We start from the raw sequence: 16,790 nt of genomic DNA, 5'->3' as shown, positions 1-16,790 counted from the left end.
TAACCCGGGTCACAAAGACAGCTGGGAGCAATGATGGGATTTTCCAAGGCAAATCAAAAGTTGAGATGTGTGAAACGATCTGTTGTGTAATTTTACCAACATTCCCTTTGCCCATCAAGGATACCACATCTAGTCTAGAAAGCAGACAGATGAATCCGAGGGAGAATATGACCCGAGTTCCCAACAGCTTTCCAGTTCCAGCCCATTGTGTAATCCTTCTGAATTTCTGCCCTTCATTCTGTAACAACCCTCTTATAATAAATTCTCCTTTTCCCCTCATAGGGTAGCAAAAAATGAGATGGTCTAGGTTCAAACCCTGGTTCCAACATTTACTAACTGTGTGTCCTGGGGCAGTTTCTAAATCTCTGTTTTTGGTTTTTTGGGTTTTTGTTGTTGTGGTTGTTGTTGCTGTTGTTGTTTTCACTGTAAAAAGGAAAAAAGTCCTAGTGTAGAGTTTTTGTGAGGATTAAATTAGATAATGCATTTAAAGTGCTTAGTGCAATGTCTAGCATTCATTCAAGAAAGATTAAGCACTTATTACATGCCAGACACTGGTACAGAATAAGTATTCACTCAATGTTACTATTACTATTATTAGAATAGCTCAAGATGATTTTTTCTACTTGAAACTAAAGGAGTTCTAATGAAGACATAAATGATTATCTGGAAGTTGTATCTTGAGTGAAAGACCTTCAGAACAAATATGGAACTAGTTGAGTCAACCAGAGAGAGAAACAATGAGGATTCCCTCAACTCAGCACGGAAAATTTCCTGGCAGTCCACGTTCTGCGGTTCTAAGCCATTGATTAAGCAATTCTCTTGCTGCTAAGGATTCAGACTATGTGCAAACTGAGGGCAAAGTGCTTAGGGTTTATGGCAAATATACCAGGCTATTTGAGTGTATTGGTTATTGCTTATAATTTGATAAACTTCAACAAGAGCGAGACAAGTTCCAACCTACAGATGACCAAATGGAAACAAGAACAACCAGCAAATTTAAATTACAAGAGTCCAGAACAAGAAATTAATCATATGTCCTGCTAAAATGAAATGGATAAGGCTGGTGATAACTGGAACATCCTGTGATCTGCCAGTTAGAACGGACATACCTGGGAAGAGCCACAGGAGTTGAGACCTCTGAAACATCCTCACTCCCCAAAACTCCCACAGGGCACTCTCTGCCTGACAAGAACAAATGCCTCCTTTAAAAAAAAAAAAAAAAAAAAAATTGGCCGGGCGCGGTGGCTCAAGCCTGTAATCCCAGCACTTTGGGAGGCCGAGACGGGCGGATCACGAGGTCAGGAGATCGAGACCATCCTGGCTAACATGGTGAAACCCCGTCTCTACTAAAAAATACAAAAAACTAGCCGGGCGACATGGCGGGCGCCTGTAGTCCCAGCTGCTTGGGAGGCTAAGGCAGGAGAATGGCGTAAACCCAGGAGGCGGAGCTTGCAGTGAGCTGAGACCCGGCCACTGCACTCCAGCCTGGGCGGCAGAGCGAGACTCCGTCTCAAAAAAAAAAAAAAAAAAAAAAAAAAAAAAAAAAATTGAAACTGAGCCTCACTCTGTTACCCAGGCTGCAGTGCAGTGGTGTCATCTCAGCTCACTGCAACCTCCACCTCCAGGGTTCAAACAATTCTCATGCTTCAGCCTCCTTGAGTAGCTGGGATTATAGGTGTGCGCCACCAAGCCCAGCTGCTTTTTTTGTATTTTTAGCAGAGACAGGGTTTCGCCATGTTGCCCAGGCTGGTCTCAAACTCCTGAGCTCAGGCAATTCGCCTGCCTCAGCCTCCCAAGTGCTAGGATTACAGGCGTGAGCCACCGCACCTAGCCAGATGCCTCCCTTTGTAAAGTACAATTCTTTTTCTCTTTTTTTGTTTTGGCTTTTGTAACTGAAATATTAATTGCTTACTAGATATCTAGGTGTTCCTCACATTTCCCAGATCTCTTGCAGTTAGGTGGGCTCAGGTGATTAGTTCTGTTCAATGGACTGTGGTTGACCAAAGAATTTAAGAGCTAGCAAATGAGCCTCCAACAATCTCTTCCCTGTTGAGGCAACCTAGAAACTACATGTTGAGATGGCAGTGTCACAAGGTCAAAATAGCCCGAGGCTCCAAACTACGACAGCATTTACAGTCAGTCTTCGACACTTGTGAGTTCTGTATTAGTGGATTTACCTAGTTATTAAATGTGTTTGTAATCCAAAATCAATACTTACAGTGCTATTGAGGTCATTCACAGACTTGTATTGAGAAGTGACAAGTTTGAGTCACCTGATACACATGTTCCCAGCTGAGGAGGAACAAGGCAGTGCTCTGCTTTCTTTTCTTGTTGCAGCTCTCATAGTGTAAATATTAGTAAGTGTTTTGTTTTGTTTTTTTTTTTTTTTGAGACGGAGTCTTGCTATGTCACCAGGTGGGAGTGCAGTGGCGATCTCAGCTCACTGCAACCTCCGATCCCCTCGTTCAAGTGATTCTCCTCCCTCAGCCTCCTGAGTAGCTGGGATTACAGACACGTGACACTGCCCCAGCTATTTTTTGTATTTTTAGTAGAGACGGGGTTTCACCATGTTGGCCAGGATGGTCTCAATCTCCTGACCTCGTGATCTGCCCACCTCAGCCTCCCAAAGTGCTGGGATTTCAGGCATGACCACCACGCCCGGCCAGTAAGTGTCTTTTCTAAGGTCTATCTATTGATGCACTTTTTGCATTTTGGGGCTATTTGTTGGTGATTTCACTGTTTAAAATGGCTCTTACGCTTAATGCCAAAGTGTTGTGTGGTGTTCTTAAGAGCAAGAAGGCTGTAATGTGCCTTATAAACTATGCTGGAAAAGCTTCATTCACTGCCAGGCGAGGTGGCTCACGCCTGTAATCCCAGCACTTTGGGAGGCTGAGGCAGGTGGATCACCTGAGGTCAAAAGTTCAAGACCAGCCTGGCCAACCTGGTGAAACTCCGTCTCCACTAAAAACACAAAAATTAGCTGGGTGTGGTAGCGGGCACATGTAATCCCAGCTACTCAGGAGGCTGAGGCAGGAGAATCACTTGAACCTGGGAGGCAGATATTGCAGTGAGCCGAGATCGCTCCATTGCACTCCAGCCTGGGTGACAGAGCCAGACTCTGCCTCAAAAAAAAAAAAGAAAAGAAAAGCTTCATTCAGGCATGAGTCACAGTGTTGCTGGCCATGAGTTCAATGTTAATCAATCAACAACATATATTAAATAAGGTGTCTATAAACAGAAACACAAAGAAAACCAAGGTTATACATTTGATCAGTTGATGAAAATGTTGTGACCAGAGGCCCACAGGAATCTAACGCTGTATTTCTCCTGGGAGCAGTGGTTCAGTAGTCACTAATTCAGTTGTTTGCTGCAACTTTATAAAACATAATTATCACGAATAATAAAAATTTACTGTAGCTGCCTTGAACAGCTACCCAACCAGTATTGAAACCTCCACGAGTGAGTAATATGCCTTTCTTATACTTAAACCACTGAGATGTAGGGGTTAATTTATTCTTGCAGCACAGCCTTTGACTCTCCTGATTAAGACAGTTAAATTATATTAGCATTTTGATATCAGATCTCTGAATTCTAGGTCTTCGTTCCATATTTATTAGTCTGGTGACCCCAAGAAGTTTCTATAATTCACTCATCTGTAAAATGGAGATACTATTACTCACCCACCCAATTTTGCTCATTCACTTGTATTATAAAGTGTCTTGATGTGCCAGGTACTGGAACAGATCCACTAAATCTTATCACCACTATGAATAGACTAGCTCAAGATGAATTCTTCTTCTGCAACTCAGTCTTTTCAGCTGGGTGCAGTGGCTCACGCCTGTAATCCCAGCACTTAGGGAGGCCAAGGCGGGTAGATCACAAGGTCAGGAGATCGAGACCATCCTGGCTAACAAAGTGAAACCCCATCTCTACTAAAAATACAAAAAATTAGCTGGGCATGGTGGTGAGCGCCTGTAGTCCCAGCTACCTGGGAGGCTGAGGCAGGAGAATGGCATGAACCCGGGAGGAGGAGCTTGCAGTGAGCCGAGATTGCACCACTGCATTCCAGCCTGGGAGACAGAGTGAGACTCCGACTCAAAAAAAAAAAAAGAACCTTCTTTTTTTAGAGATGGAGTTTCGCTGTTGATGCCCAGGCTGGAGTGCAATGGCACAATCTTGGCTCACTGCAACCTCCGCCTCCCGGGTTCAAGAAATTCTCCTGCCTCAGCTTTAGTAGCTGGGATTACAGGTGCAGGCCACCATGCCCAGATATTTTTTGTATTTTTTGGTAGAGACGGGGTTTTGCCATGTTGGTCAGACTGCTCTCAAACTCCTGACCTCAGGTGATCTGCCCGCCTCGGTCTCCCAAAGTGCTGGGATTACAGGTGTGAACCACCGCGCCTGGCCAACTTAAAGAATCTTAACACAAAAACTGATACAAGAAATAGCATCTTAAGTGAAAGACCTTCAGACAAAATACAGAAAAAGTTAAGCAGTAAGGAGATCTTTGAGGACTCCACCAGCCCATAGAAATTGTTTGGCAGTTCTTGAGATTACAATAGGAAGAACAGGTTTGAAGAAGTGGGAATAAGTTCAGTTTTGGACATATTACAACACAGTGAAACCCCCATCTCTACAAAAAATTTAAAAAATTAGCCAAGTGTGGTGGTATGCACCTGCAGTCCGCACTACTCGAGAGCCTGAGGCAGGAGGATCACGTGAGCCTAGAAGATCAAAGCTGCAGTGAGCTATGATTGCACCACTGCACTCCAGCCTGGGTGAAAGAGCAAGACCCTGTCTCAAAAACCAAACCAAACCAAACAAACAACAACCAGAAAACAGGGGAGGAGATAAAATTACTATCTTCATGGAAGTCTTATTATTTGATCATATGAGGAACTAGTTAGGATGGACAGGGATTTCTGTTTTGTTCATTCACTGATATATCCCAAGTGTCTAGAACAATATTTGGAACATACAAACTCAACAAATTTGTTGTATAAACTTCCACTCCTGTAGGATTAAAGCCAGATTGTTTTCACTGAAGAAAGAGTTAAAGAATAAAATGCAAAATGCACAGACCACAGATCAGCTATAGAAAGTCAGGAGAGGGCCGGGCACAGTAGCTCACACCTGTAATCCCAGCACTTTGGGAGGCCAAGGAGGGGCGGATTACTCGAGGCCAGGAGGTCAAGACCAGCCTGGCCAACATGGCAAAAACCCGTCTCTACTAAAAATACAAAAATTAGCCAGGCGTGGTGGCGTGTGAATGTAGTCCCAGTTACTTGGGAGGCTGAGGCACAAGAATCGCTTAAACCCAGGAGGCGGAGGTTGCAATGAACAGAGATTGTGCCACTACACTCCAGCTTGGGCGACAGAGTGATACTCCATCTGCCCACGGCCCAGTTCCGTGTTTTTAAATATATTGTTGAACTATTCAAGACTATTGAATTCCAGAACATTTCCATCACCTGCCAAAGAAATCCTATACCTATCATCAGTCAGTCTCAATTCCTCCCTCCCCAACCCCCAAGAAACCACTAATTTACTTTCTGTCTTCATAGATTTGTTTATTCTGGACATTCAATTCATTTGCCTTTTCCCCATCTTGGCCTTTTTGCCAGACACACTCTTAGGTGAGGACTTTATAATTACCTCCTTATTGTCCCCTTTCATTTCTTCCCCATTTGGGTAGCAGCCCTTACTTCAGGTTGGGTGTTATTGACCTTACCTCCAGTTCAGGAGAAAGCCTTAATTAGTGATTCCATCACATTCACCTTACCTCAACAATTCGTTCAGATGTAAGCATATGACCTAACTTCTTGGTCCAATCAGAGTGGTGGTCAGGATGTGTCTGTAGAGGAGTGGAGATTGACTTACATACAGTTAATGCCCAAATTTTAAGTGTAAAGTTTGTTGAATTTTTACATCTATATATACCTGTGTGACCACTATGCAGATCAAGATATGGAACATATCTACAGCACTCCAGAGGCTTCATGCTTCCTCCCCATCAGTATCTTCACTCCAAGAATAACCATGATTGTGACCCAAAGCTCAAACATTTTGTTCATTGACAAAGAAAGGAGTCACTGGCTCTCTTCCCCTGGATATGGGTAAATAGGTATGCAAGCCTAGGCACTTCAGAAAATTATCTGGCTACCCAAGTGAAGCAAGTCCGAGAATAACAAGAACACATGGAGGAGAGCGCAGATAGCAAAATTCCAGAGAAACAAAACCACAGATCTAACAACAGTGAATTTTTACATTAAATCAATCCTGAAGCTATACTACCTTTGAACTGCCCAGTCTTAGTAAGCTATTTTGTTGTTTAAATGGCTTCAACTGATTTTTTTCACAACTCAGAATTTTTAACCTGAGTTAGAACCTTAGCTCTACCTCTTACTTGGTATATGCTCTTGGGCAAGTTACTTAACTTACTTAATTTCTTTAGGCCTTAGTTTTCTGATCTCTAAAAATAAGAGGCTATCTTCCATATAAGATTATTTTATGAAATATACATACTCTATATACAGTATATATATACTAAATATATAAATATCCTCATATGTGTTAAACACTCAATAAGTGATATAATTTTTAATCATAAACATGTCTAAAGACTTAAGTCTTCTAACAATGGAATGGGATCCCTTCTAGATAATAAATCCCAAATAACTAGAAACATTAAGCATTACCTGGATAATCCTCCTTTCAGTGATGTTCTAAAAGGTGTTCCTGCTTTGATGGGAGACAGATTAACTCTGAAATCCCTTCTAACACTAAAAACCTGTACAACACTTACTGATTTGAACACTGCCCTGAGCAATGGCAAAATGAAATAGAGACTTTCGATCCAGTAACAGGTAAAAATAATATCCAATTAAAGTTAATGGTTCACAAGAGAAGCAACATGAGTAAAACAGGCAATGGAAACAACACTTCTCAATTAGTTAAACTAACAGCTCTGAAGATCTCCTTACTCCACAGAGAGGCCTTTACCTATGCATCAGGGAGGGAGAAGGTAAAATTAGGACTATAATCAGGCAGCAGATATTGCAGGAAGGGTGGAAGCTATAATGATAAAGACAAGAAATGAGTCAGATTTAGGAGCTGTGGAAAGGGTAGAAAGCTAAGGAGCACAGACCCCACTGGCATCTGAGCTAACTCGTTTTGTTCTTTTTTAGAGACAGGGTCTTGCTATGTTGCCCAGGCTGGAATGCAGTGGTATGATCCTAACTTACTGCAGCCTCGAACTCCCAGACTTAAACAATCCTGCCTCAGTTCATAGCTGGGACTAGAGGCACACATCACCACACTGAGCTTTAACTAACTCTTTTGCTTGACCTTATGCCTTTCAATATCCCTTATCTCACAGACAGACTACTGAGCAGCTACTAGGAATATCTATTAGACACTTATACACTTTTTTTTTTTTTTGAGGCGGAGTCTCGCTCTGTTGCCCAGACTGGAGTGCAGTGGCGCAATCTCGGCTAACTGCAAGCTCCGCCTCCCGGGTTCACGCCATTCTCCTGCCTCAGCCTCCCGAGTAGCTGGGACTACAGGCGCCCGCCACCTCGCCCGGCTAGTTTTTTGTGTTTTTAGTAGAGACGGGGTTTCACCATGCTAGCCAGGATGGTCTCGATCTCCTGACCTCGTGATCCACCCGTCTCGGCCTCCCAAAGTGCTGGGATTACAGGCTTGAGCCACCGCGCCCGGCCCACTTTTTTTTTTTTTTGAGACAAGAGTCTCACACTGTTGCTTAGGCTGGAGTGCAGTGGCGTGATCTTGGCTCACTGCAACCTCTTCAAGTGATTCTCCTGCCTCAGGCTCCCAAGTAGGGTAGCTGAGATTACAAGCATCTGCCACCACATCCAGTTAAATTTTTTTTTTAACTGTATTTTTAGTAGAGACAGTGTTTCACCATTTTAGCCAGGCTGGTCTTAAACTCCTGACCTCAGGTGATCCATCCACCTCGGCATCCCAAAGTGCTGGGATCACAGGCGTGAGCCACCAATCGGCCTAGAAACTTACACTTTTTAATTTTAATGAACAGACATTGTTCTATCTGAATGTTTATATTTTCAATTCTCTATTTCCAACAGTTCCCTTCATTATCTTTTGCTGGGCCCAAGGATATTGAAGCCATCCATTGCTTTGTCTTCCAAGTTCATCAGGGCCTACACTGCAAAGGAAACAGATGGTCAGGCTGGAGAACTAAGAATATTATACATATATAAATGTTTGGTGAAGACTTTGCTTTTCTGGGTTCTAGGTTCCCACAAAAGTCTTTTTTTTTTTTTTTTTTTTTTGAGACGGAGTCTCGCTCTGTCGCCCGGACTGGAGTGCAGTGGCCGGATCTCAGCTCACTGCAAGCTCCGCCTCCCGGGTTTACGCCATTCTCCTGCCTCAGCCTCCCGAGTAGCTGGGACTACAGGCGCCCGCCATCTCGCCCGGATAATTTTTTGTATTTTTTTAGTAGAGACGGGGTTTCACCGTGTTAGCCAGGATGGTCTCGATCTCCTGACCTCGCGATCCGCCCGTCTCGGCCTCCCAAAGTACTGGGATTACAGGCTTGAGCCACCGCGCCCGGCCTAAAAGCCTTTACTAATCTTTAAGCCTTATGATTCTGTGTACTCTTTGCCATAGACAAGTTTATCAGGATTAAAGAAACCACCTTGCTGCATTTTCCTCCTTTTCACCCTGTCCTCCCTAGAGAATAAGTGGGAAGGCAGGGCTAAGAATGACTAGCAGGAACAGGATTAAATTTAGGCAACATTTTGAAGTAAGCAAAGCCTGTCTTTCACATCTTGCCCTAAATTCCGTGTTCCAATGTTATAAATTCCTCGTTGCCCACCTGTGCCCACCACACACAAACACACAGTCCTCCTCTCTAATTTCTTATTTTCACACTGAGTTGATTTCAACTAGGTATGAGGGGAAAAACCCAGATAACACATATTAAATTATAAAAATCCACCCCAACTCTTCTGTTTTAGCTTTGTTTTGAGACGGAGTGTCGTTCTGTTGCCAGGCTGGAGTTCAGTGGCGTGATCTCCGCTCAGTGCAACCTCTGCCTTCCAGGTTCAAGCAATTCTCCTGCCTCAGCCTCTGGAGTAGCTGGGACTACAGGCATGCGCCACAACGCCCGGCTGATTTTTTGTATTTTAGTAGAGATGGGGTCTCACCATGTTGGCCAGGATGATCTTGATCTCCTGACCTCGTGATCCTCCTGCCTCGGCCTCCCAAAGTGCTGGGATTATAGGAGTGAGCCACCATGCCCAGCCTTTTTTTTTTAACTTTTAGAGGGAAATTTTATTAATTCAAATTAGTCATAGAGTAATTATTTTTAGGAAAAATAACTGAATAGTTCTCAGTTTACATCAAACTCTACGATTTAAATCACGTATTTGTCTTTATAGAGGCTGACACTAAAAGGGGCAGATACAAACAGAAGTTTAGAATTCATAAACCTCTTTAGGGAGTTAGGACAGTGAGTACTTGTGGGCCTCCTGCTCATTGTCTGATCCCCCATAGCTCTCCAGATTGAGCCTTAGGCCCTGCTGCTCAAGTCTGAAAAGCAATCTTCAGAGAGAACAAACGTGCAGAAACTGGTGGGCTGCCCAAATCAAGCAAGAGCCTACCTTGTCCTAATTCCCAACAACTGGGATTAGACTTTCTCTTCTTGGGAAATAAGCTCTCAGACCTCATAGGATTTGGGCGTCCCCTGCTACAGAAGTAGAGTTTCTAGATTCTCTCTCAGTTAGGGAAAAGTGGGACACATGCCCAGAATATGACAAACCAAACCAATAATTTGCCTATTTTAGGTGTAGGCAGAAATTGAGAAGCTGAGATGCCAGAATAGTGGACATTCTCCTCCTCCTCCACAGCTATAAACGCTATATGTATATATTCCCATGGTCCCCATGACTACCTTAACTCCATACCTGCAAACTCTTGTAACTTCTTACGCTCCTCTAGGTTATACCTAAGATTTTCTAGCAACTTAAAATATCAGAAGAGTGAGTCTCTGGGCCAAACATGGTCATCCTGATCCATTTCCATTAGCCTGGGCAGATTTTCATGCATAAGAGTCTCCCAGTCCAAATGACCTGTCGGGAGGAATGCTTCAGAAAAGCATGACTAGATTTGTAAAAGTTGGGTAAGAGCTGGTAAATCCTATGGTGCGGGTGGAAAGGTGGGGTGGGAAAAGGTAACAGGAAGCAAGGAGGGAAAGGGTGCATCAGCAAGAAATCACTTTTTACAGTGAGCAAAGAGGGCCACAGCCACACTTACCCAAAGTGAAGAAGGAGGACAGGGGAAATTAGAAGCAAAAAGAAAGTCATTAAGACCAGAAAATTGGGCCGGGCGCGGTGGCTCAAGCCTGTAATCCCAGCACTTTGGGAGGCTGAGACAGGTGGATCACTAGGTCAGGAGATCGAGACCATCCTGGCTAATACGGTAAAACCCTGTCTCTACTTAAAAATACAAAAAACTAGCCGGGCGACGAGGCGGGTGCCTGTAGTCCCAGCTACTCGGGAGGCTGAGGCAGGAGAATGGCGTAAACCCGGGAGGCGGAGCTTGCAGTGAGCTGAGATCCGGCCACTGCACTCCAGCCTAGGTGGCAGAGCAAGACTCCGTCTCAAAAAAAAAAAAAAAGACCAGAAAATTGGAGAGGAGATATAGTAGGAGAGCTCCTGTTAAGAGTAAGATGTCTTATAGAATAGTCTGAATTCAAGTGGAAAACACTTATTATTATAGTTCTTTGACTCACCAATAGATTCAGAAAATCTGGATTCAGAAGAGGAAGAATAGGAAGAGGATGTGGAGGAGACAGAAGAGGAAGACTGGTACTCTCTCTTTTTTGACAAGGTCTCTTCTGTTTTTGATGCAGATGTTATTAAATCCTCTTCAGTGGCACCATAATTAGACTCTACTTCAGACACTTCTGATAAGTCCAAACTTTCCCTTTGTTGACCAGCAACTCTTGAACTGAAAGGAGAAAATCACGACTTCACAAACATTTACAAGACATGATTAGTCCACTCATTATTCTGGTTCTGGCCCTGGCCACTTCCTAAAGCTGGGGCATAAGACAATGAGAGCCAAACAACTCCCAAACTCTCAACTCAGGCACTTCCAAACTCAATCATTCATGTGTCATCCTTAACTCTTCTCTTCCCTACCATATCCAGTCCATCAAGAAATCTTGCTGACTCTACCTTCGAAATAAATCTTTTCTCACTAACTCACTGCTACCACTCTGGCCTAAGCTGTCATCATTTCTTGCCTGGGCAGCAGCATAGCCTCCCAACTAATCTCTCTGCTCCTTCCCTTGTTCTTCTATCAACACAGCAACCAGAGTAATCCTTAAATATAAGTCACCTCATATCACTCCTCTGTTCTGCTTTCCATTTCAAAGTCCCTACAATGGCACCCATAACCCTACAGGATCATGTCACCATTATCTCTCTGACTTCATTTCCCAGCACTCTTCCCCCTGCTCACTCTACTCCATTCACAATGGCCTCCTTGCTGTTTCTCAAACACACCAAGCATGCTTCCAGCTTAGGACCTTTGCACTATCTGTTTCATCTGCCTATTAACACTCTTCTTATAGATATCCACATGGTGATCCCCTTACCTCCTTCAAGTCTTTGCTCACATTACCTTTTCAATTAGGTCACCCTGACTACCTTGTTTAAAACTACAACCCATCTGTGGCTGGGCACGGTGGCTCATGCCTGTAATCCTAACACTTTGGGAGGCTGAGGCAGATGGAGTGCCTGAGCTCAGGAGTTTGAGACCAGCCTGGGCAATATGGTGAAACCTCGTCTCTACGGGAAAAAAAAAAAAATTAGCCGGATGTGGTGGCAGGCACCTGTAGTCTCAACTTGGGAGGCTGAGGCAGGAGAATCACCTGAACCCAGAGGCAGAGGTTGCAGTGAGCCGATATCGCGCCACTGCACTCCAGCCTGGCGACAGAGCAAGACTCTGTCTCAAAAAAAACAAACAAAAACACTACAACACATCTGCAATCCCACTTTCTACTCCCAATCTCCCTTAACCTGTTCTACGTTTAATTTTCCCTTAATGCTTATATTTTAACATATTATTTAATATGTTCACTGCTTATTATCTCTTTGCCACTACTAATATGTAAGTTTCATGAAGCAGGCATTATTGTCTATTTTGTTCATTGATACATCCCAAGCACCTACTAAGTATTCAATAATTATTTGTTCTTTATTGTTTTTTGTTTGTTTTTTTGAGACAGGGTCTTGCTCTGTCACCCAGGATGCAGAGCAGTGGCACAATCACGGCTCACCACAGCCTCAGCCTCCCAGGCTCAAGCGATCCTCCTAAGCCTCCTAAGTCTCCTAAGTAGCTGGGACCACAAGATGTGACCACAAGAGCACATCACCACATCCAGCTGATTTTTGTTTGTAGAGGCGGAATTTTGCCATATTGCCTAGGTTAGTCTTGAACTCCTGAGCTCAAGTGATCTGACCACCTCAGTTTTCCAAAATGCTGGTATTACAGGCATGAGCCACCGCACCCACCCTGCTAAATTTTTGAGATGGGATCTTGCTCTGTGGCCCAGGCTGGAGTAGAGTGGTGCAATCATGTCTCAATGCAGCCTTGAACTTCTGGCTTGAACTTCAAGCAATCCTCTTGCCTTGGCCTCTCAAAGTGTTGGGATTACAAGTATAAGCCACCACATCTAGCCAGTAATTATTTGTTAATGAGTGAATGGGTTCATTTTTGCTTCTGCTTTCTTTGTCCACTGCTAAACGCTTGGGGTCTAGAATTATATCTGTTTCATTGAAGGTATTTGTATTAGTGTCCTGTGGCAGCCATAACAAATTACTATAAACTTGGTATCTTAAAATGACAGAAATATATTCCCTCACAATTCTAGAGGCCAGAGTCTGAAATGAAGGTGTTGGCAGGGCCATACACCCTCTGGAGACTTTAGGGGAGAAGTTCCTTGCCTCTTCTACCTTCTGGCAGCTGCCTGGCATTCCTCAGCCTCCCTTGGCTTGTGGCGGCTTTAGCCCCAACCTCTATCTCCATCTTCACATAGCCTTCTCCTATTCTCTGTGTCTTCTCCTCTTTCATCTCTTATAAGGACCCTTTCCATTGGATTTAGGACCTACCCGGATAATCTAGCATGATCTCATCTCAAGATCCTTAACTTAGGATCTTTTTTTTTTTAAATAAGGTCACATTCACAGGTTCCAGGGAGTAAGGACATGGACATGTTATTTTGGGTGCCACTAGTCAACCTACTACAATATGCAGTTATTAAATAAATGAATTCTCTCTCAAAGCCAATCTTCATCTTTAGTTTTCCACCCTCTCCTCCTTCATGTGTTTCTATCCCAGTTCACGTACATACTCCTAACCTGTCATCTATTTTGCTATGGCTTGACCTCAGTGCCTCCTGTGACACGTTTTTTCTCCTGCAAAGCAAATTAAAAAAAAAAAAAAGGGCGAAGACAGTTACATTCAAGTAAAAGTGTGGTAAGAAAAAAGGAGTTCATATCAGAAAGTGAAGAAAACTAACTGGGGAGAACAAATTGTAGTCAAGGGGTGAAAAAAAATGGAGGACTCCCCACAGTGGATGAAGAATCAGGCAATGTTCTAGAGCTAGAGAATTCTTATCCTTGGCGGCAAATCTTCTGTCACAAAGGGAAAAATGGGGTCAAGGAGCAGAAACAAAAAATGAGCTCAGGAAACCCTTGAGAAGGAAAGTTGGGGTTGAAAAGGGAGAAGCAGACCTCTGGATGATCTGCCGCTTGAACATGTCAGCTTTGAGCTGAACCTCCTGACGTGCCATCTCCTCATTCATCTCTTTCCTGATATTCTGAAAGTTAGTAACTGCCCCAAAGGGCCATTAGGAGTTGGGAGATGGTAATGACTAGACCTGGGAAGAGGAATTGGGTGGGGAGAATCCAAGTGAAATATCCCATCCAGAACCCAAGCCTTCCTGCTACACTAGGTTCTCTATACCCATAAGCCACCAATCCCTGCTTTCAGACTAATTTCTTCCCAACCACCCTTCCCAAACAAGTTTCACCTCCTCTATGCTTACCCATCATGGCTACTATGATACTCCGAAAGATAATGGAGCCAAGCAACAACCAAAGGATGAAATAGATGCTGCTGAAGATGCGACTGACTTCACGCACCTTCCAGACGTCCTGAAGCAGTGCATACCAATGATCCAAGGTGAAGAGAATGAACACTGTTACCAGGGAATTTGGGAGGTCCCTAAAGAAAAAGGCATGTGAATAGACAGAAACAGAGGCCTAAACCTTTCAAAAATGGTACCATTCTTTTTTTTTTTTTTTTTTTTTTGAGACGGAGTCTCACTCTGTCGCCCGGGCTGGAGTGCAGTGGCCGGATCTCAGCTCACTGCAAGCTCCGCCTCCCGGGTTCACGCCATTCTCCTGCCTCAGACTCCCGAGTAGCTGGGACTACAGGCGCCCGCCACCTCGCCCTGCTAGTTTTTTGTATTTTTTAGTAGAGACGGGGTTTCACCGTGTTAGCCAGGATGGTCTCGATCTCCTGACCTCATGATCCGCCCGTCTCGGCCTCCCAAAGTGCTGGGATTACAGGCTTCAGCCACTGCGCCCGGCCAATGGTACCATTCTTAAAGAAACATAAAAGCATTTCTTTGTAGTTTGTTCTGATTTTGGTTCCTTTTGTACCATACTCAGTTTTTAGCTAATCACTCTTCAGTTTGAAGTTGTTTTATTTTATTTATTTATTTATTTTTTATTTTATTTTTTTTTGAAACGGAGTCTCACTGTCGCCCAGGCTGGAGTGCAGTGGCCAGATCTCAGCTCACTGCAAGCTCCACTTCCCGGGTTCACGCCATTCTCCTGCCTCAGCCTCCCGAGTAGCTGGGACTACAGGCGCCCACCACCTCGCTCGACTAGTTTTTTGTATTTTTTAGTAGAGATGGGGTTTCACCGTGTTAGCCAGGATGGTCTCGATCTCCTGACCTCATGATCCACCCGTCTCGGCCTCCCAAAGTGCTGGGATTACAGGCTTGAGCCACCACGCCCAGCCTATTTATTTATTTTGAGATGGAGTCTCGCTCTGTTGTCCAGGCTGGAGTATAGTGGCGTGATCTCAGCTCACTGCAACCTCCACCTGCTGGGTTCAAGAAATTCTCCTGTCTCAGTCCCCTAAGTAGCTGGGATTACAGGCAAGCACCACCATGCCCAGCTAATTTGTGTATTTTTAGTAGAGATGGAGTTTTGTCATGTTGGCCAAGCTGGTCTTGAACTCCTGACCTAAGGTGATCTGCCAGTCTCAGCCTCCCAAAATGCTAGGATTATAGCCGTGAGCCACCACACCCAGCCTAAATTCTCCTTTATCATGAATAATCTATGACTACCTCTCACTACTCCATTAGTCCTGGGGTATAACAAATACTCAATAAATAGGTATTGACTGAATTTTCAAAGATGAATGAATCACCAACTAGATAGTTTTTTCTTTTTTTTTTTTTTTTTTTTTTTAGACAGAGTCTTACTTTATCATCCAGGCTAGAGTGGCGCAATCTCAGCTCACTTCAACCTCTGACCCCCAGGCTCAAGTGATTCTCTCCCCTCAGCCTCCTAAGTGATCAAGATTACAGGCATGTGCCACCATGCCCAGCTAATTTTCATATTTTTAGTAGAGACAGGGTTTCACCACGTTGGCCAGGCTGGTCTTGAACTCCTGACCTCAAGTGATCTATCTGCCTGCCTCGGCTTCCCAACGTGCTGGGATTACAGGTGTGAGCCACCATGCCTGGCCGTTTTTTCTAATTTTATTCTCCACTGCTCTATGGACTCCACTTAATAGAAGATCACTCTCAAATTTAGCAAAATTTAGCAAAATTAGCAAATTTAGCAAAATAGAAGATCATTCACAAAATTATTCCTATTAGTTTGCTGATATGAAATGATATGCAGGTAAATGGGCATGTTACATAAATATATGTGATCCTAAATAATGAAATATACAGATTATAAAATTAATAATATTTAAAAATTGCTAAAAAAGTAAAACGTTTCCGGGAAGGTACCTAAATTTTCCTTCCTTTCCTTCTAGTTCCCCATACATAATTTATTGAAAACATCAGAGCTTGTATAGGATAAATTCTAGGACTTTCCTAACTCAATACTCTTAAAGAACTATCTGTTAGAGTCTAACAGAGTCCTGAGAGTTGATGACAAGATTGAATTCTAATTCATAAACAGATTATCTACTCTAAATTCAAGTTGATTTTCTTCTAGAAAACAGATTAGTGGGGTTTTATTAATATTTTAAAAATATGTAACACTTCATAAATTTGTGTGTTATCCTTGCAGAAGGGCCATGCTAATATTCTCTATATCGTTCCAATTTTAGTACATGTGCTGCCGAAGTGACCATTGATTAGTGTTTTCTACACAGAGACCAGCAATAGGCACGTGCATGTGTAATATGTAGAGATTGGGATAAAACCAGTGATCATATTTGGGAGTCACAGTAACATTCATTGATCACTTATAATGTGTTACATACTACGTTAAGGGCTTAAATGCATTACCACATTTATCCCCACTCTTATGAAGTAGCACTGCTATTATTCTCCCCCACCGCCTTTTCTTTTTTTTTGAAACGGAATTTCACTCTTTGTAGCCCAGGCTGGAGTGCATTGGCTCAATCTCAGCTCAATGCAACCTCCGCCTCCCATATTCAAGCAATTCTCCTGTCTCAGCCTCCCGAATAGCTGGGATTACAGG

General features: G+C 43.5%; 1 protein-coding gene and 1 non-coding gene across 2 annotated transcripts in view; both read right to left on the bottom strand.

Moving 5' to 3' along the window:
* Positions 1 to 9,305: 9,305 nt before the first annotated feature.
* The window catches only part of CATSPER2 (cation channel sperm associated 2), a 19,869-nt gene continuing 12,384 nt past the window's right edge, over positions 9,306 to 16,790 (bottom strand). Inside the window, 6 exon segments of the mRNA XM_033190344.1 lie at positions 9,306 to 9,904; positions 9,907 to 10,112; positions 10,775 to 10,992; positions 13,410 to 13,466; positions 13,785 to 13,884; positions 14,099 to 14,277. Coding sequence (XP_033046235.1) covers positions 9,824 to 9,904; positions 9,907 to 10,112; positions 10,775 to 10,992; positions 13,410 to 13,466; positions 13,785 to 13,884; positions 14,099 to 14,277 — 841 coding nt within the window. The 3' untranslated portion in view covers positions 9,306 to 9,823.
* LOC117071657 lies at positions 16,331 to 16,437 on the bottom strand. Its single transcript, XR_004432423.1, has one exon. It is a non-coding gene; the product is annotated as a U6 spliceosomal RNA (small nuclear RNA).

Source organism: Trachypithecus francoisi, unplaced genomic scaffold (genome assembly GCF_009764315.1).
Source record: "Trachypithecus francoisi isolate TF-2019V2 unplaced genomic scaffold, Tfra_2.0 Lachesis_group3, whole genome shotgun sequence".
NCBI lineage: Eukaryota > Metazoa > Chordata > Mammalia > Primates > Cercopithecidae > Trachypithecus > Trachypithecus francoisi.
Note: the sequence above shows the minus strand (reverse complement) of the source record. Positions and strands in the feature narration are given on the sequence as shown.